General features: G+C 43.8%; 1 protein-coding gene across 9 annotated transcripts in view; it reads right to left on the reverse strand.

Moving 5' to 3' along the window:
* The window catches only part of PALM2AKAP2 (PALM2 and AKAP2 fusion), a 279896-nt gene that overhangs the window by 197017 nt on the left and 56830 nt on the right, over window positions 1-26049 (reverse strand). For all 9 annotated transcript variants that reach the window (XM_074571097.1, XM_074571098.1, XM_074571096.1 and 6 more), the window contains one exon: window positions 11665-11795. In XM_074571097.1, the coding sequence (XP_074427198.1) occupies window positions 11665-11795 (131 nt within the window). The remainder of the gene's footprint in view (window positions 1-11664; window positions 11796-26049) is intronic.

Genomic DNA, 26049 nt, shown 5'->3' on the forward strand with positions numbered 1-26049 from the left:
CTAAGAGCTTTAGCTTCAACTGAAAGTCTTAACAAACCTTACCTGGGTTGTTGTGACTGTCCCTTTATCTGATGGACCTAAAGAAAAACATCTCACTGCAGACCAGGTTGCCAGCCCATTTCCTGATTGCAATACGGGTTCTTGTGAGGATTACTTGTATAAAATTTACTGTCCTGATTAACAAGTACCCTTAAATTTACAGAGTGGAAAGGAGGCTAAAGAGGGACTCATACAAGGAAACTATTTGCAATTTTCTAAATACATAAAAATAAAAATATGCACAAAATTAAAACTGAATAGAAAACTTGCAATATAAGACTTAGGGCTCCAAGACTTACTTGAAAGTTGTTTTCTCTGGTCACTTCTTTAACTAGAGTGTTACACACTCCCACACACATACATACTCAACTCTTACCTATTCACCAGTAACACGTTTACTAGGAGTATCTATTTTATTCACATTTTGTGCAGTTAAGTTTCTGTAGGCAACGTCATTTTTCCCAAATGGGCTTCCTACAAATGAAACATCCTTCAAATAACACAGCAATAACTCCACCATTTAGGCCATTTCCCTGGTCTCCCACTAAAGATGACAGGGTCTGTGCTTCTCTCTCTTGTATCTGTTTGTAGAGAACACGCATTTCTTCTGGTGTTAAAGACCTATGCTGTGGTTTGATTCCATCAGTTGTCTGCAGGCTTGATTTATCTATTCGGCAGGCCATTCAAGCTTTGAAAACCTATGCTTTAGCCCATGTTTTTGGTCCCCACTTTTTTTTCTAGTGACTGTTTGCCTCACTGGCTTGCATTATAAAGTCTTTACAGGAAAGAATACATATCACTGTGCACGGCACCTGGCGGGGTGATGGACCCCACCTGGGGATCCAGTGGGGATACAGGATTCCTGGATCACTGCATACAGAGAGTGACAGCAGGAGAAAAAGAAGCCACAAAAATCAATGTTTCGTCTGTTTGCATGGAAAACCATGAAATGCTTCTGCCATTTTCGGTAACCCTGCCCAAAAGTACTGTGGATTTAGTAGGCTGCAGATTTTTCTTCTTCACACAAATGACTAAAAGAAGCTCTTTAAGACATAAATAAAACAAGCCCAGTGGTTAATGGGCAAGGACAAGAAAAACACCATCACATTAAAGAGTTGAATGAATCATTTGGGAGCTGGATTTTGATAGCTGAATTAAAAAATAAAACACCCCCAGGAATTATCAACAAAAGCTACCCATTTAATTATGCACCTGTGTCACCTCATAGGCCTGAGGCACTTCAAACCATGTCTTCAGCACCACCAGAAGTATGATCTCAGCACGGACGGATGTGCCTTATCCACCTAGAGCTTGCACTGTTTGAGCACTGGTATGGGTGACGCTGAAGCAACTCAGACACCAACTCATGCTAGGTGGCTGAGTGTCTTGGTGGACCATGCTGCAGCTTCTGCTTGTCCTGCACCAGCTACCTACAGACGAGTGGAAACTACCACAGCCACTGGGGCTGAAGCCAGCCCTCTGGTTTTGATGTAATCCTGCTGCAGTGTAACAGTTCACACTAGTTTCAGTGCTATGCCAACACAGCGTTAAGATACCTAAGCTAGCTTAGACACCACCAGCAGCTGAGGGAGTGCACAGTCAACCACCTGGGTACTCACAGAGCTGCTCCATCTTGCTACAGCTGCAGTGCAACCAGCACAGAGGTTCAGAGCCAGCTCACAGATTTTGTACGTTGTCATCACCAGAGCCTATATCTAGTAGATGCTGATGAACTTTTTAAACTCGCCTGTCTCTGTGTTTTGCATATTATAGAGTTAAAGCATAAGTTTTACACCATGACTTGCACACACCACCCAAATACTGTGTTGCTTTTCTGCTTTCAAATCGTGCTGCTCTGAAACATAAGAATGGTGTGACAACCAAGAGCCAGATTTGCAGTGTTAGCAAGAAGTGCAAGTCCAGTCACGGTATGAATCACTCTGTTCAGTGAAAGGCTGTTCTTTCCATGCTTTCTCTAGAAGCATGAACCATTTGTGTTAATAAGGATCTATTATCTATAAGCATCTACCTACTGCAGTTTGTCTTGCCACTGCCAAATAAGAGAAGAATTCTGAAGAAAGAAAACTCGCTCAGGCTATTGAAGTGGCACCAGTGAGGTCCTTTCTGTAGAGTGAGAAGCAATTCCTGTACCAAAGAGCTCACGTTATGCTGAAAGTGTGTGAAAGACAATTACAGAAATGAACACTGGAATAGGAGATGGGGAAGAACTGTTGAAGCACCATGCTCCAAGTCATGCAAGAAATCAGTGGCAGAGGTCAGGGTTTAATCCAGGGGTAATCCTGGGCTTCATCCTGCCATGGCTGTTTTTTTCCCTTTGAGGCAATTCACAGGGACACTCTGCACCGCTTGCATCATCTAGAGGGATGTAGGATGTGAAGACCTGGTCCCTGCATCTCTCTCCGGTTACTAACTTCAGACTATCCTGCTGACGTGCCTTTGTTGCTTAGTGGGTAGATTATTTTTAAACACTTTTTATTTCAGTATCTTTTCTAGTAAAGAGGTGGTTATACAGAGCTACAATAATCTCTGCCTGTAGAGCTCATTCCATTTAAGTGTCTGTAGTTTTTGCTGGTAAAAAATGAATCCACAAAGGGATGCTTTGCTTGTGTAGTTGAATTAGTAAAAAAGTTATAGCGCAGAGTAGGCATAATTTAACAATCTTTAACATGAAGGACTAATTGCATTTTCCTGGGCACGGGATGGCATGAGTATGGCATTGTTCTGCCAGGTTTTGTACAGCAGTTACAATCTACAACATGTTTCACAGCTTTTTGAAATTTCTATCTCACCAGTGATCCAGTTATTCCAAAGCAGTCAGGATTCCTGATTGCACATCCAGTCTTTCATTGTCTTCTGTGGACCACCAGCTGGGATTTGCATTATTTTTTGCCTTAGAATTTACGTACTGCAACAGTTTAAAAACCCTCCAGGGAAGGTGACGTGCTTTTCAGACTGCAGTTTTTTTAAAAAAGAGGCTAAGACTTGCAATGCCCACTGGGTGGCTCCAGACACTGCACCTCGCTCCTTCTCTAACTGTACCTCTTCCTACTCAGCGCTAGCCCAGACCTGCAGAAATACGTGCAAGCGCTGACTACAAGCAAGAATGACAGGGGTAACAAACACATGATGCACCAGATACATAATTAATGCCTATTAATGACTATTTGCACCACGGTAGCGCCCAGCGGCCCAGTGGAGGGTGCCTGTGCAGGAAGTAACATGAAGGCTTAAATGCCACCCGTTGCACTAAAGGCACTTAACTGAGGCGCCTGTACTCGAGTGAGAGAGATGGACTTACACCGGCCACGGAGGTGATGCTCTTTCCTCGCTGACTGCATGGGGGGCTAAAGGAGATAATGCTCTAAGTGTAGGTGACTTATTTAAACTCCCACAGTTATACAGCATGAACCTGAGCCTTTGGGGAAAAAGGGAGCTACCAAGGACCAGAACCACAGGGGTGTCTACCCTGGCTCTGCAAGCACATGTGCGTGAGTGCGTGTGTACGCTGCACGTTCTGGCCTTGCCAGACACAGATACAGCACTTAAAGACAGGTTTGTCCAGGAAGAGGAAGGTCCTCTGATTTAAGGTGAAGACAGAGTAAATAATCACTGTAAAGCTCCAACACAATAAAATCAACCCAGCCTGTTGCCTAACTCTGTGCCTTCTCTTTGTAAATATTCTCCGGGCTTGTCATCTCTTTCAAAATTGTGCACGTGTATGTCACCTCCACACAAACACATCTTTCTGTGGCAGAATTTCCTCATTATTGTTTTTTCCATCCACTAAGCTCTATTTAGACTGTGTGGAAGGAGCTGTTTCACCACTAGGACTGCCCTGTGGTAGGGCCAGCATACAAGGAAAGCCAACCAACCAGCCAACTCCAGCAAAGATAAGCATAACAAGGAAAGGAATAGAGACTGGTCCTTTTTGTTTTACTCCAGGCAACAATCCCACTTGGCCCTTGATTAAGATTTAATTCCGATGTAATGAAGTCAACAGTTCCTACTCTTTATGCTATACCACAATTTACTGCTTCAGGAAACCCCTGTCAGTTCTACTAGGCTTAAAAGACGTGTGAAGATCTTAGATGGCTTTGCACACAGAAGGAGTGTGGTGATTCAACACATATGATAAATACATGAGTTATGAAGAGATTTCCCCATCTTGCAAACAGCATCACATGGAGAATCATGTGCATTTTTTAGCTTTGAAATGTTAAAGCCAAGGAGGCTCTGAAGTTTTGCACTCGATAATCTGTCACTGGGTCTCATGTAGTATGGCAACAGAAACCCAGCCTTGTGCAGAAAGTCCACGTTATTGAAAGGCTGCAATGATTGAAATTGAACTTTTCTTGCTGAACCTGGCCCAGAGGTGCTAACTGCCCCTTTCACAAGGGGTGTAGCATGTGATCTACTGTATTGAAGCTTTTAATCCATTTAGAAACTGAGGTTACTAAACTCAGTTAGTTACTAAACTAAACTCTGCAATGAGATGAGGCTTTTAGTGTAGACCCCATCTAAGATCAGAGATCTGTGAAGCCCTCATAATCTATTAATATCAAATATTGATATCAAATCAGCTTATTGAGCGTTTTTTTCTCAGGGCTTAGCCCACTCTCTCTGACAATACTCAATGTGTTATCTTGCCTAAAAAAGGTGTCCTTGAAAACCTGCTTCTCTCCAGAGCTGAATTTAAGCCTATGTGCCTCCTTCTCCTTGAGGAACATGTCTCTTAATCTATAGCATACTGACATGGATGAAGTGTCAGAAGCACTTGAGGTGGAAATTCCTTGATAGGTAGAGATGGGGCTTTGGAATTTCTTCTGTATCTTGCTTCCAAATTAGTCACATGGGTGTCTTTATCAAGGTCGATATCTGGTACACATATTTGAGGACAGCAGACATAGCTAGAGTGGAGGGAGTCTGTGCTCAAATTGAGCAGTCAACCCTTTTGCCCACTTTATAAGACGCATAGGCATAATTAAATAATTACAAGCTAGCAATGCCTAGGAGCTGCACACCAACATTTAGGCAACTGTTAAATGGGTCATGTTTCAGAACTGAGGTAGTAAGCTGTATTATTATTCTTAAGTGTGGGGTTTTTTTGTTTAAGTGCTACATCTGAATATATTATACCACATGTAAAAACCTCAAACCCATTGCCACCCAGCAACTCTTTACTCATTGCTTTTCTGAGATCATCCTGCATGTCCTGAGGGATTCTCTAATCACGTTGCAGAGAGGGTTGCTTTGGAAAACTGAGATTTCCTGTTGTTGAGGCTTTTTGCCTGGTTTTGTTTTGGTCTCCGTTTTCCTAAGAAATGTATCACATATGAAACGCACCCCAGCAAAAGCTTTATGGGAGGTGAAGGATGTGCTGGTTTGGAAACCGCAGTCCTTAGGGGTTGCTGAAATTGGAACTTGTGGAGCTTCAGCAGATGAGATCTGATATTGATCAATCTTAGCAGAGAACCAGACATCAGATGATTCTTCTTTTGACGGAGTGCACTCACATGTGTCTTACGTGCTCTCTCTCCCTCTGTCATGCAGACTATTAGTAACAGTCCCAAGAGAGACTGAATTATATCCAGAGTTCCCAGTCTGAGACATGCTAGGTATTTATCCTGGGAAGAAGAAGAAGTAGGAAACAAACGGCATTAGAAAGAAATGAAAGAATGGACACTGGGAGGAGAGAAAATGCTAAAGGTGGAGCAGCCACGACAAGCTCAGCTGAAACACAAGCCTGTATTTGCTGGACTCTGCAATGAGATGAGGCTTTTAGTGTAGACCCCATCTAAGATCAGAGATCTGTGAAGCCCTCATAATCTATTAATATCAAATATTGATATCAAATCAGCTTATTGAGCGTTTTTTTCTCAGGGCTTAGCCCACTCTCTCTGACAATACTCAAATCTAAGCATTTACCTGGAAAGATTCAATTATACTAGTGGAAGAAAAAAAATAATTCTGCCAGCTTTGGAGAAGTTTTACTCTATTTTGTATCTGCTTCTATCTAGATTAGGACTTCTGTCTAGTACTCAGTAAGCAGACATAGGTTGAGTGCAGTAAAACAACAGAGAGGCTCACACAACCGAGGAACCTTTTGCTCGAGAGACATAGTGTCATCTCTCTTCCTCTATCACTGCTCATCTCTCTTGTGTAAGCTTACATTCAACATCTCTTTTGGTCCATCAGATTAAATGCTTTTTTTTGTAGAAGCTGTGCTTGTCCTGCAGTCTGTCTCACAGGCTTCTTTCAGCTCAGCACTTCTTTAAAATACTTTCCAAGGTTTTGTAAATGTAGAACAGCAGCACTCCGAGATGGCAGCTGCTGGGAGGGAGTGATTTTTTGCATGTATTCACCACCTGACCACATCAGCAAGATGACAGCAACCAGCAAAGATACGTGCTCGTCCCAGGAAAGAGCTCATGACCTATGGTCGAAAGCACAGACCTGCCCCTGCCACCATTAACGGTGGGGGTCTCACTCCATGCTGGACCACCATGGAAAAGCCTTCTCCTATAGGTGACACAGCTGCAGTTCACCACCAGCATGCATGAGCATGAAACACTCCACAATCCCAAAGGGCTTTTGCAAATTTTAGGAGATGGATGTGCTGACAGCTGAATAGCCCTGAGTAAAGAACAGGGGATACACGTACACCTTGGCTGTTGTCCTGCCTTGCTTCACCACCAAGAGCTGCCACAGGGCCAAAGTGCCACAAGCATCTCTTGCATGTGCTTTTTGGGATCCTTTTAGCACACACTGCTCTAAGCTGTCTACTGGTCCCTGTGTCCAAAGAGGCTGCTCTGCTAGAACAATAATCTGTCTTTCCGTGGAGTTGATACACACCTTCTCATCCAACGTGAACAGATGCCCTGTTGATTTCTGAAGGGATATTCCACTTTACTGAGGATTTATCGCAGTGGGTTTCTTTTCCCCAGGAGCACGACATGTCCAGTCCTTGTACTTCGTGCCAGTGTCTGTCATCAAGTAGGCAGATATGTTGTCACAGAGCATTTCGTGTTGGCATGCTACATGAAAGCTTCAGAGCAATGAAAACTCTTCACCTTTTGTAGTAAACACAGGCCGCCAGCACGTACTATAATGTAATCGAGTAAAACAAAATAATTTTGGGAGCCTTTCAAATGCTGTGGAGGAACAGCAGGCTGTGGGTGGGCTGCTCTGCTCTACGAATGCTGCCTGTTAATACCCAGATGTCGAATGCCAACTTTCCATTCACTTCTGCAAAATAACAGACTGTCACACGGTAAAAATAACCATGGGAGGCATGCAACACATTCCAGTGCTTGTTTCACCTACAACACACTATCAGAATGTGTCTGTGGAAGTTCACTGGGCATCTGTACCAATGCTATCCCAAACAATATGTTTCAGGTCTGTGGTTTGGAGAACAAGTTTAAGGGAAGGAAAACATTTTTATTTCATTTTTTTACTCCTTTGGCATCATTTACCCCAAATCTAAGCTAGCTGCAGGAAACAGGAGAGCGCTTTCTCACTGTATGACAAGGTGAAAGAAACTCAGAAATGGCTGTTTTCCTCTAATACTGACCTGGGATCTTTAGGAGAACACAAAAAACTAAACCAGCTTCAAAGCTTGTCTATGTCTAAGGACAGTTTGTGCCGAGCATATCTTAAACCCACATCTGGCTTCACTCTGCCGTTGATACAATGGCACCACCAATCTTGCAGCCAGGTTTCAAACATTTAATAACGCAGCAATACCTTTCCATCCTTCACACTACTGACAGATTGCCATCCGACTTAAGAACTCAATGAATGTTGAATAAGGGGTCCAGTCTCCTTGTTAAGTGCACCAGACGAACCACTTCTTTAAAGAAATGCAAGGCGTTATACCAGGGTTTTTAAACGAGGTCGCATAAATTTTATTCTGAAAACTCCAGTTAGGCAAGCAGGAATGCTAGGAGTTCAGGACCAAACTTGCTTCAGCTCTGCTTATTCTTTTATTTCCAGTTTGCATTCTTTGATACGAAGACTGTTTCTAATGTTCATACATTTCAAAATCTCTAAACATATTAAACTAATCCCAACTATCAAACGATCATTCTGTCTGTAATCCACTCTTACACTATTCCCATGCCTGCATCTTGTCTTCATCTTGCACTGCCTGCTTTTTTTAACTTGTATGTGCGTCTTGTACTTCTATCCTCCTGTTGGTAATTATCAGCATAATTATATTATTTAATTATTTGTATTGCATTCTTTGTTCCGCTTCATTTCTTTTTTTTGTGATGCAGACATTTTTTCAGTTTCTTGGCATGGAGTGTGCAGAAATGCTGACTAATGTAGGCATCCTTCTTCCAAATGCTTTTGCAGATGAGGGAGCTCATTAAATCATTACACTTACTCACGTCTAAGTTTACTCATATGCACGTATCCTTGCAAGCTACAAGCTTGTGATTTCTTGTATCTTGATAACATGGGAGTCTAATAAATAAACAGCAGTCTGCGGATTCATGCATTTTTTCTTCCCCATTTGAATTACACACCTCCCACACAAAGGAGAACTGGTTATCCTAGCTTAAGAATAAACACTACAAGCACGTGTACATCTTGCAAAATGTCTGATTTTAGTGGGAAAGTAATTTAAAACTGCATTAGAAAAAGCAATACTCAACTGAATATTCAACTGAAGCATTTGCATTATGTGCAAGGCCTTCAACACCATCCACAAACACATAGCTATCCTTACTGTTTCCCTGCGGTAGAGATATTTGCCTCTTCTGGACAGCACAAACCTACATGAGCCCACATCCTCATCTGTGAATGTTAGTCTGGTCTCAAACACTATATCCTTCAGTTTTCTGTTCTAAGTGTTGCAGTTCACTCAGATTGTCAGACCTACTGTTTACATCCAGCCTGCAAATATAGATAGATATTTCTCTTGTGCAGTGGCTGTTGATCTGGTAACCTCAGATGTGTGAGGAAGGGACCTTCCTGAGTGGTTCAGTGTAAGCAGAGCAAACGGTGCTCTCTGAGTTGATGATGGGATGCTCTGCTGCAAGAAGAAGCCGGTGGGGGGGGTTCCCCTTGTTAAAGGAGGGTCACAGGTGCTGGCTGCCAGCAGAGGTTGGGCATTGGCCTTCATGAGTAAGCTTCACAAGTAAGCAGATGTAAAAGACTGCATATTTTCCAGCAGGGACAAACCTAGCATGTGTGCCACAAGACTCTCTCACATACATCTTAATACTGCAGCTGCTCTGTTCTTGCACATACAATGCAGTTTGACTCTAATGGATCGTCAAGATCCATGGCAGAGCAGTCATACAGTCCCCTGGCATCAATTCCATGGCCGGTCTTGCAGTATTTTCTATCCTCCTGGTTAACTAGCTTAGTCTGTCCTCTGTCTCCCTCATGGAGAGGGTTTGGGCTGTTTCATAGTGGTCCCGTTGGACGCACAGTGAACCTCAAAGGACCATCGGGCTCCTGCAAACATGAACATACAAATGGTCCCCCCATAATCATAGAATCATAGAATGGTTCAGGTTAGAAGGGACCTTAGAGATCATTGAGTTCCGACACTCCTGCCATGGGCAGGGACACCTCCCACCAGACCAGGTTGCTCGAAGCCCCGTCCAGCCTGGCCTTGAACACCTCCAGGGAAGGGGTATCCGTGACTTCTCTGGGCAACCTGTTCCAGTGCCTCACCACCCTCACAGGAAATAATTTCTTCCTAATATCTAATCTAAATCTCCTCTCTTTCAGTCCTCCCTGGTATCACTGCTAGACAACTGTCTCCTTTGCTGCTCCTGCGGCCAGAATGCAGAGGGGAAATGTGGTGCGCAGGCAGCAAAAAAAGTCCTTTCAGGGATGAGTTCATTTTACTTCACTCCTCCAGATAATGTGCTTGACATCTTTCTTCTTGTAATCCCTTCTACAGCCCTTTGCCTTCTCAGTCTATCTTGATAGGCTCTGGATGTGTCATGTTGTCATGGACGTAAATTGTAATTAGACTAATGATCTCAACCTCTACTGTCTTATCTCTACAGTTCAGGTATAATATTTTCTCATTTAAATTAAAATACTTTTTTACTGTCTTTGGAGTTCCCTTAGAAAGATAACAGGGAAGTTCAGCATGCTAGCCAAGCTGTCAAACAAATGTTCTTTCAACTCAGGAGCAAGCAGCTGACCTGTCACTTGACAGGGAGGTGGTCACAGCAGAAGAGAGCTCTCTTACTTCCAAAATATTCAAAGATTTTATTTGGAACTAAAAAACAAACCACAGGGGCAAAGGCTTTACACAGACTTCTGTCCTACACTTTGAGCCAACTGAGCAATGCAGGTTTCATTGCCTTCAGTGGTGGTACTTACATAGCTGAAATTAAGCACATGCTGATGTGTTTTGCTCAATAGGGTCAGAGCACTTAGCACCTTGCAGCATTCAGCACTAGGTGAAATACGTATTACAGTAGGCACTTCTGAAGTTCAGTCCATGTATTCTTTCATCTACTGCATTAATTTATGGAGTAAAACATCAGGTAGCATGTGAAATTTAAAAAAAAAAGAAAAAGCTTTCTTGCCTTATGTTACCACAGATGTAAAAGAACAATACAAATTCTCAGATCAGTTTTAATTAATAGGAATCACAATATAGAGACCAGTGGTAAGAGACAACCCTTACATTCATGCTCATCTGTTACTTCTGCACAGAAGCCATTTAGTGTCATCCAAGCTCAGGGTAGGTTTGCTTGGGTATATCCCCAGAGAAACATTCTCGGTGATTTCTCCGAGAAATTTCACAAGAAATCTGGCATAAGGGAAGCTGAGTTCACCAGATGCTAGACTAATGCTTCAGCCCTTGCACCGTTGGTCCTATTTGCTTTTTTCTGTCACTTATATGCCTCAGCTGACACATTTGTAAAAGCTGTGGTGCCAAATTTGACTAACTTTTGCCAATTTTCTGCCAGCTGAAAAAACTTTGAATCCACATAGCCTAAATGGCAGAAGAAGCAGCTGTGGAATTTGTTCTGTGAGGGATAAAATCATTTTTCTTATGAGCTTTAGAGCCCATTTTTTGCAGCAAAACAAAGGAAAACACAAAAAAAAGAGGACAAATGTCAACTCAGACTGCAGAGGGAAATTGATAAAAGGAAATAATTGTAACGGCCAAACTTTGCTTCTGACAGCAGTAGATATTTGATCTGCTGGTGGCATCTGCTGTTGCATTTTGAAAATCATTGCACCAGTGAACAGTGAGTGCAAAAGAGTGCCACCCCTCTTTGAACTCTTTTTGGCTGTAGGAGGTGTAAAGCAATGGAGAAACTCTTAAGTGTTGACCAAGTCATACACATGCATCTGAAGGGGGAACTCAGCCCTCTGTTTAGCTCCCTTGCGAGAGAAGTCCATTAAACACAAAGATACCATGATGGCTCTACCTTGCAAACCATGGACACCTGGGAGAAAAATTCTGGGCACATTTGGCTGTACATGTGCCTGCCTCTTATACTCTCCCCTGGGCAGCTGCTATCAGCTGCTACCAGAGATGGGGACCTGGTCAAGGAAGGCCTCTGGCCTTAATGGGAGTGAGTGTTCTTAGACAAAGCAAAGGGAAACTGTCCCTACCTGTGTATGTTTTCTTCCAGCTTTTTCACCTTCAGCTCATCCTCTTCTGACTGCCTCCTTCTGGCTTCTTCCTCTTCTGCAGAGCCAGCAGGAATTCCCTGTAGCAGCCATTTTTCCCGAAGAGCTTTTGACTGTAAGGTAAAAAACCCCAAACATTAGGAACAGACTGAACAAAAAAAATCTGAAGATTGAGAAGGAGCTGCCTCTTCTTTTGAGTATTAGCTTTTCCCGACTGAATTTCTGATTACTGCTTTAGCTAGTTGATTTCAGGCAATCCATCAGCTGTTTATCCAGGTGTCATGTCTTCCAGATTTAGGTGTGTCAGTTTTACAGCGTACACTTAATTCACCATCAATGACTTAATGTGAAGTTCTTTTTAGTTCCTAATAAAAATAAGAGTTTAAACCATGCAAATTAACCAGTCCTGCAAGAACTGAAATCTTTGAACAAAAGTGTGTATCTCTCATGAATCATAATCCTGGCTTGTATCAGAAACAGTGTGACCAGCAGCAGGAGGGAGGTGATTGTCCCCCTGTACTCAGCACTGGTGAAGCCACACCTTGAGTATTGTGTCCAGTTTTGGGCACCTCAATACGAGAGAGATATCGAGGTGCTGGAGCGAGCGCAGAGGAGGGCAACGAAGCTGGTGGAGGGCCTGGAGAATAAATCTTATGAGGAGCGATTGAAGGAGCTGGGACTGTTCAGTTTGAGAAAGAGGAGGCTGAGGGGAGACCTCATCACTCTCTACAACTACTTGAAAGGACATTGTAGAGAGGTTGGTGCTGGTCTCTTCTCACAGGTAATTAACGATAGAACAAGAGGGAATGGGTTCAAGATGCAGCAGGGTAGGTTTAGACTGGACATTAGGAAAAAATTCTTCACAGAAAGTGGTCAGATACTGGAATAGGCTGCCCAGGGAGGTGGTGGAGTCACCATCCCTGGATGTGTTTAGGAGTTGTTTAGATGTGGTGTTGGGAGATATGGTGTAGGGGAGAACTTTGTAGAGTGGAGTTAATGGTTGGACTCGATGATCCCAAGGGTCTTTTCCAACCTAAATGATTCTATGATTCTATGATTCTGTGATAAGGCATGTCCTGGAAGGCCTAAAGTCATAAACTTCTTAAAACTTCAAAACCAAAAGAGCAGTGTGCTCTAAATGTAAATGCATTTCATGAAGGATCAAATCAGCCTGCTACTAAATCAGCAAAAGATGTTATTTTTGACTTATACCACGGATGTGTCTCCATACATTTACAGGCATACAGACACAAACATGCACACAAGCGCACACATCACGTCTTAGCCAGACACAAATCAAAACAGATGAACAAAAGTCTTCCAGAAACCATGGCTATCTCAGGGCACAGCAATACCGTTGCAGAGAGCGGAATACCCTGCAGCCAGCAGAGTTAGTCCTGGGAGTTTTGCTTTGCTTTCTACATCAAACACATGGCTACAACCTCGGCAGGACACTGTCTAATCCAGCCGCAGTTCGCCCAGGTGAGTTCACCAGTGGAGATGCACTGATTGTAAGCAACGCTTTAAACAGCACATCAGCCTCTGTGTCTTGTTTGGCCCAAATCCTGCCAGAGGGATGTGGCAGATCAGTTGGCAGACAGGACAAGCACCTGAATGGGAGCACCTGGCTAAACCGGTTTCAGAACACAAAAGGTGAGATGCAGGGGGTTGTCGTTCAACTCATCTCCATCTCGCCTTGGCAGACGCTTATCGATCCCTATCTATGCAGAGATAACTTGGGGGCAGCTGTGGAAATGGCTCAGCCCGGGGTGGTCTCAACACTGCGTTACAATAAGAACTGAAACCCGAACTGAAACCCGAATGGTGCCTTTAACAAACAAAATGCCCTGAGTCACGCCCCACCGCTATTCAGTGAGTGTGAGGCCAGACATCACAAAATAAACATTGCTGTCTGAGGGGCCATCAAACCACCGGGGATAACCACCCCAGATAGTGTCATCCATTCGACCACAGTCCCGAAAAAGGATATTTAAGTCCAAAGTTTTGGGGAGAAAAAAGGGGGAATCCTCCAAAGTTACAGCTGGTCTGTAGGAGATTTCTGCCCCGCCTTGTCCAGGATGCTGGGCAAGGTAACTTCCCGGGACTGAGTGGCCTTACCTGAGAGAGAGAGGGTAAGTGATTTAATAACGTACGTATGATGTCTAGCATGCTCTAAGATTGTGATTTGTGCGCTCATTTAAGGTATTCATATCTGGTGTGCAGGTGGTTTGTGTTGTTACTTTTTGGGATCACTTGTTAGGTGGTAATAGTGTATTCTGTGAATTGTTTTGTTCTTTTCCCCTTAAATTGCAATAGTGCATTCTTCCATTGTATCCATAAGAACTTACAATAGTGGTGTATCGGACCTGTGAGTGTAGTCCAAATAAATTGTTAATTTGAACCTCTCAGTGAAGTCTTCTTCTCTCTGTCACAGCACCCATTGAAAGGAAGATCAGGAGCCCAAAGCCACGCAGGACTTTGCCCCCTGGCAAGAAAGAAATGGAACTGGTGGAAAAAATGGTCAGCCAAGGGACCAACCAAGCTAGCCCTTCGCATTGACCAGAAAAGGGGAGCCTTGTTTTTGAATTTGCAAAGTGATTCGTAGTGCTAGTTCAAGGAACAAGCTGTTAGAGTATGTATCCTCTCTAGCAAAAATAAGCTAATAAGGAAATCATCAGTTCAAAGAAATTGAGTTTCAGAGGCTGCCCGAATGTGCAGTATCATTCTTTTCGATGCCATGTTCCTCTCTGGAATGGAACCTGACTTGTGCAAACTACGTATAACAGAAAAACATTCACCACCAAAAGCAGGCTTCAAACCCAGCCCAAAATAGAAAGATTTTTGACATGACAGACACGGCTTACTTGTTAGTTTTTGAGTGTATAAATAGACATAGTATCTATGCGCAAACTATTCTTGTCATTCCATGGCCTATTTGATATCAGGCAATTAGATTTTAATAAGGCAGCAGACAGAAAGCAATACAAAACACACAACTGAATTAGATGTTATAAATGACTCCAGCTTTCACCAACTTTAACTGTGCTGTGCACTAGAGGATTTCTATGTAGGTTTTAAGTAATTTCGACATGAATTAGGACTCCTGCATGACAGAAAAGGTCTCGTGCTCTTGTACCATACAGTCGTGTTCAACAGTCGGACCCACTGATGCTGGAGACACATATTACCTGTCTGAAATCAGCTTTGCTCGTGGCCTCCCAGGTGTTCACAGAATCACAGAATGGTAGTGTTGGAAGGGACCTCTGGAGATCATCTAGTCCAACCCCCTGCCAGAGCAGGGTCACCCAGAGCAGGTTGCACAGGAATGCGTCCAGGCGGGTTTTGAACCTCTCCAGAAACAGAGACTCCACCACCTCTCTGGGCAGCCTGTGCCAGGGCTCTGCTACCCTCAAAGGAAAGAAGTTCCTCCTCATGTTTAGGTGGAAATTCCTATGCTCAAGTTTGTGCCCATTACCTCTTGTCCTGTTGCTGGGCACCACTGAAAAGAGCCTGGCCCCATCCTCCTGACACCCACCCTGTAAGTATTCATAAGTGTTGATAAGATCGCCCCTCAGTCGTCTCTTTTCCAGACTGAAGAGACACAAATCCTTCAGCCTTTCTTCATAAGACAGGTGCTCCAATCCCCTAATCATCTTGGTAGCCCTCTGCTGCACCCTCTCCAGCAGTTCCCTGTCCCTCTTGAACTGGGGAGCCCAGAACTGGACACAGCACCCCAGGTGCGGCCTCACCAAGGCATAACAGAGGGGGAGGATGACCTCCCTTGACCTGCTGGTCACACTCCTCTTGATGCGCCATTGGCCTTCTTGGCCACGAGGGCACATTGCTGGCTCATGGTCATCCCGTTGTCCACCAGGACTCCCAGGTCTCTTTCCACAGGAGCTGCTCTCCAGCAGGTCAGCCCCCAACCAGTCCTGGTGCATGGGGTTATTCCTCCCCAGGTGCAGCACCCCACACTTGCCCTTATTGAATTCCATAAGGTTTATCTCTGCCCAACTCTTCAGCCTGTCCAGATCTCTCTGTATGGCAGCACAGCCTTCTGCTGTGTCAGCCACCCCTCCCAGCTTTGTGTCATCAGCAAACTTGCTGAGGGTGCACTCTGTCCCCTCATCCAGGTCACCGATGAATATATTGAAGAGGACTGGGCCCAGTACTGACCCCTGGGGAACACCACTCATCACTGACCTCCAACTAGACTCTGTGCCCCTAATGATGACCCTCTGAGCTCTGCCATTTAGCCAGTCTTCTATCCACTCCACTGCGCATTCATCCAACCCACACTTCCTAAGCTTCCCTATGAGGATGCGGTGGGAGACTGTGTCAAACGCCTTGCTGAAGTCAAGGTAGACAACATCCACCAGCATCCCCTCATCTATCCATCCAGTCATGCCATCATAGAAGGCTATCAGATTACTCAGACTTGATTTCCCCTTGGTGAATCCATGTTGAGTACTTCTGATAGCTTTCTTTTCTTCCACATGCCTTGAGATGATGCCCAGAACAAGCTGTTCCATCACCTTTCCAGGGATGGAGGTGAGGCTGACCGGCCTGTAGTTCCCCAGGCCTTCGTTCTTGCCCTTTTTGAAGACTGGAATGACATTGGCTTTCCTCCAGTCCTCAGGCACCTCAGCTGTTCTCCAGGACCTTTCAAAGATGATGGAGAATGGCCCAGCACTGACTTCCACCAGCTCCCTCAGCACTCTCGGGTGCATCCCATTGGGAACCATGGACTTATGGATATCTAATTGACCTAATTGATCTCTCACTTGATCCTCCTCAACCAAGGGGAAGTGCTCCTCTTTCCCTGTCACTTTCTCTGAAGTCTAGGACTCCTGAGGGCTGGTCTGAGCAGTAAAGACTGAAGCAAAGAAGGCATTCAGTAACTCTGCCTTCTCCGCATCCTCTGTCACCATGGCTCCTGTCTCATTCAACAGCGGGCCCACAGCTTCTCTAGTTTTCGTTTTGCCTCCAATATACTTGAAGAAGCCCTTCCTGTTGAGGTTGACATCCCTTGCCAGGTTTAATTCCAAGGAGGCCTTGGCTTTCCTCGTTTCATCCCTGCACACTCTGGTGGCATTCTTGTAATCTTCCCAAGCAGTCAGTCCCTTCTTCCACTTACTGTAAACTTCCTTCTTCCACTTGAGCTTTTTCAGAAGCTCCCTGCTCAGCCATGCAGGTCTCCTGCGTCTCTTGCCCAATTTCTTGCTCTTAGGGATGCACCAATCCTGAACTTGGAGAAAGTGGTGTTTGCTAGTGCACAAAACATTAGGGATGGCTATCTCCAGCTGCAGTTTCTGCAGCTTGCTGCTCCTTTTGCTGCCACTACCATCTACTAAGTGCTTTCTGCCACATTTCATGGGCCAGTAGTGAGATTCCTCTGTGGGACTGCTTTCCTGTTCAAGCTGGCCGACTACTGCCCAGAAGTTTCATCAGCTCTTTCAGGCCCAATGTGCTATTGAAATGTCCCCTCAACAGAGGACTCACAAGTCATCACATATACCAAGAAACAAAGTGAGACAGTCAAAGATGGATTTACAGGTCCTGAGACGCTAAGCATTTAACAGCCTGTGCTTTGGCATTTAAGAAGTCTCAGTAGTACTACTCAGTGGGCACCTGCTGGGCTTGGTCCAGTGCAAAGTGGTGTGAAGGCTGGTTGCTCTTTAGAAAATTGCTGTCTTTTCTTTAAAAAGAAATGTGGCCGGTTGCATGTGGCACTGTGTTGCTCCATGTGTCATACCCAGCTGTGGCCTCAAATCTGAAATCCTGAGTAATACCCAGTTGGAAAAAAACCCACCCAAGTTTCTAAACACTGAACACTAAAGATGAAGGCAGTCTTCCCTATATTAAACCTGTTTTAGATGTGTCTCCAGCAGTCCTAATAAAGCCTTTGGCAAAGTGCTGCTTGGACGGCACCAAAGAGGTTCAGTTAACAGTCACTCCCCATTTGCTACAGGAGGACAGATAAAATCCAGACTTTTTCAATGTGCTTTTACAGAATCTCCATGCTGATGCTCAGACAGGGAGAAGCCAATCCCTTCAGTACAACTGCTGTACACCAAAAATAAGATTTTTTGTGCAGCTTTCGTTTTGGTCTTTGTTTATGTGAAACATTTAAGCTACGAAATCACATGATTGCTTTCTCCCAGAAGCCTCCTTTTTTGACCTATTAATGGCATGAATTTGAAACTGGAAAGCATCAATGGGATTTTTTAAAAGACATATTTAGAGACAAGAATGCTATGATCTACTAAAAATCCTCCCTCTTGGGTGAAATGTCAGCATATTTTATCTATAACAGGAAAGCTGGTAGCTTTGATGTTTCTGGCTCTCCTTTTTAAGATGAAAATTAAGGCATTCGTTAAATACTACGCTGAGGAATCCAGACAAGAAGATTCTGAGAAATGGAAACATTTATAAGAAGCATTTCCCAAAATTCAGGCGTTCCATTTGCCAAGCTGTTGAGGTTACATATATTTATACACCCACTGCAAATACAATGGGCAAACAGGCAGGCACACGTCAGGGGACTGTGCACGACTGCCTGGCTGCCCGGGAAACATTTTCTCCCCTGCCAGATGACTGACACAGCGCTGAGGCAGTGGGTAGGGGTGGGAGAATCTCTCAGCTGCTTAGAGCAAACCTCTCCCAGGGCATTTTCATCAGAAACCTGGGGGGGAAGGCTTTGTCACACGTGGTGAGACCAAGGGTGGGTAGGGGGCAACGGGGAGGTGGTGGTAGGGCTGCGCTGGGTGCTCGGGCACAGCGCCTGGGTACCAGACACTCCAGTGAGGCAGTCAGCATCGAGGCACTCCAGCCAGATGCAAACCAGAGACAGATGTGGCTTGGAAACAAAAGACATTTTGCGGCCATCTGTCCTCCACAGCTACGAAATCTGGGTTATGCTTCTTGAAAAAATCTTGCAAAATCTTATCCCAGGCAGCACAGGGGGTGTTTCTCAAATCTGCTAAAAGGAGAATGCTTGCATGAGGATGGAGCCTAAAAATAGCTAGCTGTACGAGTTCCCCCTGCTTAACAATGTTGTGCATTTGCTTTACTTAAGTCTGTGATTAAAATGGCCACAAGCTAGTATTTCAGCATGGCTCCTCCTTCATTGTCTGTTGTGAGCTTTAACTCCCTACTGCATCTTGGAGCTTCTTTATGCACCAAAGTTGTGCTGTATGATTAGACATTGTCAAAATGATAAAGGGCTCCAAGAGTGGCCAGGTACACTATTGTAAAAATGCAGGTATTTGTACAGCTCATTCCAATACTGGAAGGTGAATGTGCTGTACTTTCAGAAGGCACCATTTCACTGGTACAACAACAGCTACACTATGTACAGTTTGGTATAAGTATTCCTTCATTTACTGCAAGAGTACAATTTCTTCAGGGCTAAATCCTTCAGCAGAAATTAGATCATGTCATTAAAAAGGCTCTCTGTTAGTGAAGTGGAAAGGGCACTGGGCTTGCGATGCTCTAGGTCACCACCGCTCTCAGGTGGTTTGGTTTCTCTGCACACAAGTGAGATTGCAGAGATAACTGGCCATTCCACGTTTATTTTGTTCAGGTGTAGGAAAGCAGAGTGACTTTCCTGCACCATGCAAAAAAAAAAAGGAAAAAAAGCATGTCATGATTCTGTGAACAGATCATGGTGAGGACAGAAAGAAGTGAACAGATGTTGGACAGGACAGAAAGAAATCATGCCAAATGTTTGAATGCAGTAGACACAGTGATGGCCATAAATGTGGTGCACAGCTCCCATACATGCTATTTATTCCAGCTTCATGCTTCAGGACAGTAAAGCCCAAGGGCTTTGAGTTGTTTACATTTAGTGTTAGCAAGGAAATAATGCACAGTCCCTCAAATGCGCATAGTAGAATTAATGCTGTATTGAAAAGAAGATCTTTACTTTCCAAGTTGCATTTTGCTTTAACGTTGCATCAAAAAATTAAGTGTTGGGGGACATTTTATTATAGCAAGTAAATCTTTTTAGCACCATTTTCATATACCATTATGCCCATTACATGCCACCTCTGGACTCCCTGCTTGTGAGAGGTGAGTAACTCTAGCCATCAGCCTTGCTGATTTTGGACCTACTTCCATAAACATTGCTCGTAAAGAATAACACATTTCCAGTCCCACATGAAGTGTGGCAGTGTCTTAACCTGAGTCCCAGATGCATTTGCCAGATTTGCCATTTGACTCTTTATAACAACATAAAAGCCAGTTCTTGCTCTGCTGCTACCTTTTGAGGTAGTTTCTTCAAGCAGTTTGAGGTTTATTTTTGGGGTTTGGTTTTTTTTTTTTTTTTTTTTTTGTATTTACAAGTGGTTAGAGGGGCAATCAGTGCTATCAGAGCACTCCTCTGGCTGCTGAGTAATTTTCAAGGAAGCTGATAATCCTGAGGAGAAACAGAGGTCAAAAGTTGACCCAAGACAGCCTCCTCCAGTAAAATGTGCCTGCTCTTGAGAAACACTACTGGATGTGGACTATTCAGGGTAATGATGCTCTTCTCTGCAAAATGCGCAATAATGATCCCTGGAGTAATTCCACTGAAATCAGTAGTGCTACATCAAAGGCACTTTTACTGAAATCTTTGCCAAATTGAAGATTTGCCAAAATTCATTGGGATTTGAGGTTTGAAGACCACCAAACATTAACAATTTAGAGCTGGAATTATTTATTATTATGAAATTCTTTTCTCCCTACATGCATTCAGTATTTCTGTCCTGGAAAAAAGGTGAATGCAGGAGGCTGGTTCTTCGTATTCTCAAATCTGCATATAACCAACTCCTGCCCCACTAAAAGAGTGCAATAAACCTCTTCCTTCACCTGGCAGTGTGAGAGTCAGATATTAGCCCTGAACACTCCCATTAGGATGCTAGCATAACTGGCTGCATTTCAGATTTGCTCTTTGCATTTCAGAAAGCTCCCTCGGTACAAAAAGGCTGAGTTTTCCAGGCAGATCAGGAGCTCTGGGAGCAGCAATGAGCCCGGCTTTCCTGTTCAGCAGCTACCTGGAGCCCCTCACCCACGTTTGTCAGCAGCAGATCAGCTAAAAGAAAGAGGGCTTCCTGCAGCAGCAGAGCCTGCTCCTCCTGGGTCGGTAAAACTGAATTTGCAAGGAAAACAAGTGCAAGAATGACCATCACTGAAACTCCCCTGGGATTCCTCCTTTTTCTTTTCTACCCAGTTCCCACAGCCACTCTGAACGCTGCATCTCTTGCTTGCCGTATTTTTAGGCAGCTTCCCCTGCCGTCCAGCTGGCCCGAACCCAGCTAGTGCAGGTTACCCAGCAGGGCTGGGTCTGAGCTGCTGGCGTGCAAGCACAATTGCCAGCATTAGCAAAGAGGTTACTGGGACGTGTACCGAGATGATAGAAAGACTTGTTCCTTTGCCAGCAGGCCTTCCCTTGCCTTCCAAAAAACAGAGGGAAAAAAATTGTTTGCGTGGCGTGGCTGTAGTGTGAGCAGGCACATTAATGTTAGATGCTCTTAACCATTCATGATTAAATACGCAAATGCAGAGAAAGGCTGCAGACATAAGCAGTATGACAGGTAGGTCCATTTTGAAATAAGCATCTCCTCAACATGTATTCCTGAGTGATGCTGCAGTACTTCATTTTCCCATAGGCGAACAAAACAGTCCGACTCGTTGCCCAGACTGATGCGGAGTTTTCCTATGTGGGGATTCAGTGCGAGAGAGTCTGCTTGCAAAAAGAGGGGAGAGGTGTGGTCCTCAGCAAACACAGGGGATTTTACTCTGCTCTGCCACAAGATGGATGTGGCCTTGTACTGCATGGCTGGCCCTGGAACATAAGAAGCAGCCATTTCCAGCTTGCTGGTACAGTCTGGTTTTGCATAGCAGCAAAACTTTCCATTGCCTTTCCAGTCATCTAAGACACTTGTTCTAGCCTAAGGAGTGTGCCTGCATGATACATGGATATGAATTAAGCATTGCCCAGATTAGGGAATTAAGTCATGCTGAAAAATTTGCAGCTTGATCGTAGTCTTGATTGCAACCACAATGTCATAGCTAACATAAGTATAATTCAACAAAAAAAGTATGTTAGCTGGTAGAGCTTAGCCAGCCCAAGACAAAATAGCATGTTTATAAAGCAGATTAAGCATTATCCTGTGAAGTTGCAAGTTTGGTGTTGTTATTCTTTGTTCAAGAAATGAACAAAACATGTCTTAGAAATACCTTAAGGAAGTGATGCCTTAAAAATTTTTTTAAGAAGCCCACATTTAGACCAAGCATCACAAACATTTTTCAGGAGTCAGTTAATGTGTATTCATCACACAGAACATTAAAACACATTAACTAACTTTTTTTCAAGCGTGTTAAGACCTGCCCACTATAATTGACAACCTTTTGTGACCAGGCATTGCAGACTGATGGCTTAACCTCTTCCAAAGCTTCTTCTCAGCCACACAGGTCACCATCTACCGTGTCACTTGCCTGATGATTCCCTTTTCATAAAACCCTTACTGCAGCAGACCCCGGGGCTCAGGATCACTGGTCCTCAGGTCTTGTTTCAGAGCTGCTCAAAAGTTTCCTGATGCCTTCAAGGCAGTCTGCTCATCGAAGGGACTAGTGTCCTACCTGTCCCCAGGGAGCCTCCTCTTTCCCCACAGCTGCTGGGGTGGCAGAGGTTTGTTACAGCACCAGTGAGCCACTGTGCAGGGATGGAAGGGGTGCACACGGAGAGATGAGTAAAAGAATAGTAAATAAGTAAATAAATAAACAATGGCCAGTATTATGATAAGCACCACCTGGAATCGAGGCAGCCAAAAGACTTTGCAGAGATAATCTTTCCCCCTTGTTTGTTTGCTGTCGCTGGTACATTTGACAGCCCTTCAGCTCCCCTGAGTATTTACTCAGTCACTGCGCTTCCTCAAAGCACGCGTTCGGCACAGCAACAGAGCAGACAGGAACCCATTAAACAGTGCAATGTGACTGCAGAAATGGCTGAGGGAAGCCTGAGAAAGCTGGCATGACTTGTGTTCACTTGGGAAGGGCTAGATCTCATCTGGGTGCAAGCTGAGGGGCAAGGGGGGGGATGCAAGAGCACGACTGCGATGTAAGCCACATGCAAGTGGAGCTGCGGATGCACGGGGAAGGCACATCCGTGGCAAGCTACCTGAGGAATGGGTACGATGATAGCTGTAGCTCCTTCATGAAGGTCTCATGCTTTCTCTGTTTAAAAGCTCTCAGGAACAGATATTGCAGCTGTACAGATAGAGGGCCAGTTAAGAATGCTTTGGGGGAAAAAAGCACCAATTGTTTTAGGTCCTCAAAGTAAGCTTTCCATCCATTAGCCAGATCACCAGTGTAAATATTTTGTGTGCATTGCTTTTAAATTGCTCAGGTCTCATATTTTATTCAACTTTGTAAACCAAGTAGACAGTTGTTTCCATACAAAGACAATGAAGAAGATATAAATGCTAGACTCTTTCAGCTGCAAGGAAGCCCACCACAGCAAGAGACACTGTCAAGGCTTTATGCGAGAAGACACAAAGTTTGTGTCTCTCTGCTTACACCATTGATCAGCCACAGAGCCCTGGTCTGTACAGACTAGTTTCATTGAAGGGGATCATAGGTATGGCCTGATACAAGGTAAGAGTTTCTAATATTCTTTAAAGACTTGAGATGACATAGAGAGAAAAAAATCCAACAACCAATAAGATGAAAAATAATTCAAAACCAAGCTCTTATCTACATATATTTTCTACACATTTGGGCTACCAGAAAGTTCTGCTTGAAGTAACAGGTGAAAACAAAGACTCTGATGTCTAAGCTTGAGAGTTGGAGTTTATTTTTCAGTTTCTCTTCTTAGAACGTCTATTTAAGATTTCAGACTTCTTCATGTCAGGATGATAATATTGGCTCTGTCCAATAATTTGATGTTTCCCTTGTGGCGAGAATAAGCACCATAATGAGAATAAACAATAAACAACTGCCAGTGGCTGCTGCAGAGGCGAGGGGAGGGAGGAGGGGACCAGGCTGTCCCAGCAGGCACACACGGGCAGCGCAAGGACACAGCTTGCAAAAGGGGATGCTGCAGTGAGGGCACAAGTAGTCCTCAGGATGGTGGCGTGACCTGGGAGCAGGTTTCCCAGGGGGCCATGGGACCTCCATCCTGGGCAAGAGTCCAAATGTAATGGGACGAGGATGGGCATGGGAGCAACCTGCTCCTGTTGGCGGGGGAATAAGGAGACCTCCAGCATCCCTTCACACATAAATTACTTTATGAGTCCATGAGAACATCTCTGTTTCCCAGGGAATATTGGACCTAGAGTAAGAAATAGTTTCAAGCTAGCTGAAGTTTCTGGACTTTGTGTGATTGGACTGAAAAATTGAACAAGACCCTCTTTTACAGATACACATATGAAAAGAGTTTGATCACACTTTTACCTCCTGGAGACAGAAATTTAGGTGTGCTTTGGCTTTTCCTACGAGTACTCACTCCATGTTTTCAAAGGAAATATAGCATGGTTTTGAGAGATGAAAGAAAATTAAATCAACTTTTTTTTGAATAGTTAGCTTATGAGATTTCAAAAACTGGCAACCCTCTCCGCCCAAAACAAATAGGCTTTGCAAGATATCATCATTACTACATGGCCACAGTTGTTTTTATTATTATCTTCTGAAAGAATAATTTCCTCTCTACATTCAGCCTATCATCGGCTTCAGTTTATCACTCCTCCCCACATACATACATCAGTCAAAAAAGGCAAAAATAAAAGCTATTTTTCAGAGATTCCTTTCTTTTCTGGTCTTAAAAATTCCTATATTCACTGTTTTAAAAAGCTGGATTCAGGTCATGTGTATTAATTTTTGAGTATGTATCAGGCCATTAGGAGGGGCTTGGGTTGAAGTAAGCTGTAAACATCCTCCAGCTACTTTGGCACATTCTGGCTAAACCAAAAACTGCCTGAGTGGCAGTGACCTCCTTGAAGGACCTTGTTAGTGGTGGAAACATGAGTGCCAATTTTGGTGAGTTTCAAGGAAGTCCTGCCTGTATGGGGACACGTACTTACATGGTCATCCCAGGATAACTCTGCCCCAGTTCGAAGTACAACTCACACAACAATAACTTTTTCCTGAATAAAGGCATTCTCACAGAGAGATCATGCCGGAATGATTACAGTATATTCAGCTGCGTGGCAATAACATGCAAGCAGATAAGAAATATGAGTTAAAGGACTAAGACTTTCATCTGTTTGGGCTAGTCAATTTGTATTGCTGGCCTGGAGAAACTATTCTATTGCGTCTAAAAGATGTTATCTGGGAATAGGTATGTTTGTTTTCTGATTACTTGAAAAGGAAACATATAGGTATTTTTAAAATCCCTCCTTTCCAAACACTAGCTCCCGGGAAGGATATCCTAAGGTTTTGCACTCTGTAAGCAATTCAGAATGAGCAAGTGCCCTAAATCCATAAGCTGTGCAGTCTTATTCCCTCTCCCACTCCCTTTCTTGTCTAACAAATCTGGATTTCTCTTCTGGATCATAAAACAGGTTAGCAGAGAGGCAGAGAGCCTCTCACTTCTCAGCTTAAATCCTGGTGGAAGGTGAGATTCCCAGGGTAAGGTGGGTGTCAGCCCAAAGATGCTAACGCACAGAATGGGACGAATAGGGGTCCCCTGTGCTCTGGAAATGGAAATTTCTCTCCAAATTACCTCTTAACCTCCCCATGCCCCAGAACTGCGGTTGGGAAATGGACATGGCAGGACCTTCCAGTCTCACAGGGGTGTGGTGGGCTCCAGTACATTAAAAACAGAGGGTCAGCCTGGGACTGTCATAGCAGACATCACATACCAGAAGGAGTGCTTGACTATTAATAAGAATAGGTTTTGTGGGCTATTGCACTGACCCTGTAGAGATGGAGACTGTTCATGACATCATCAAACTTTTTGTGTGCTTCAGAGTCGTCACTCAGTTTAAGGGTTAATTTACTTGACAATCATAAAGGGATTCAACATAAAGGCATAACAAGATTCCTTCATTCACAAAAGTTATCTCTGTTTTTCCACACTGTTGCTTATACATATATATATGGAGAGAGATATATATATATCTATTTATATCCTCTGACAGTAGTTATTTTAAGACTAGAATAATTTGAGGATAGCAATATAACTGTGGAACAATAAAATTAAAATTTATTTATAGATAAGATAGTTTCAGCTAAAACCACACCCTAATAAAATCTCTATAACATAAAAAGGCTTTCTTTCCTTCAGAATAAAGAAGTAATTGTGTTATAGATTAAGTGTTCATGAACTGCGGTCTTTAAGCAGCAGATGTTAACAGAAATTGGTCCCTAATATTTATACCACTCCAG

This window comes from Larus michahellis, chromosome Z (assembly GCF_964199755.1).
Source record: "Larus michahellis chromosome Z, bLarMic1.1, whole genome shotgun sequence".
Taxonomy (NCBI): Eukaryota; Metazoa; Chordata; class Aves; order Charadriiformes; family Laridae; genus Larus; species Larus michahellis.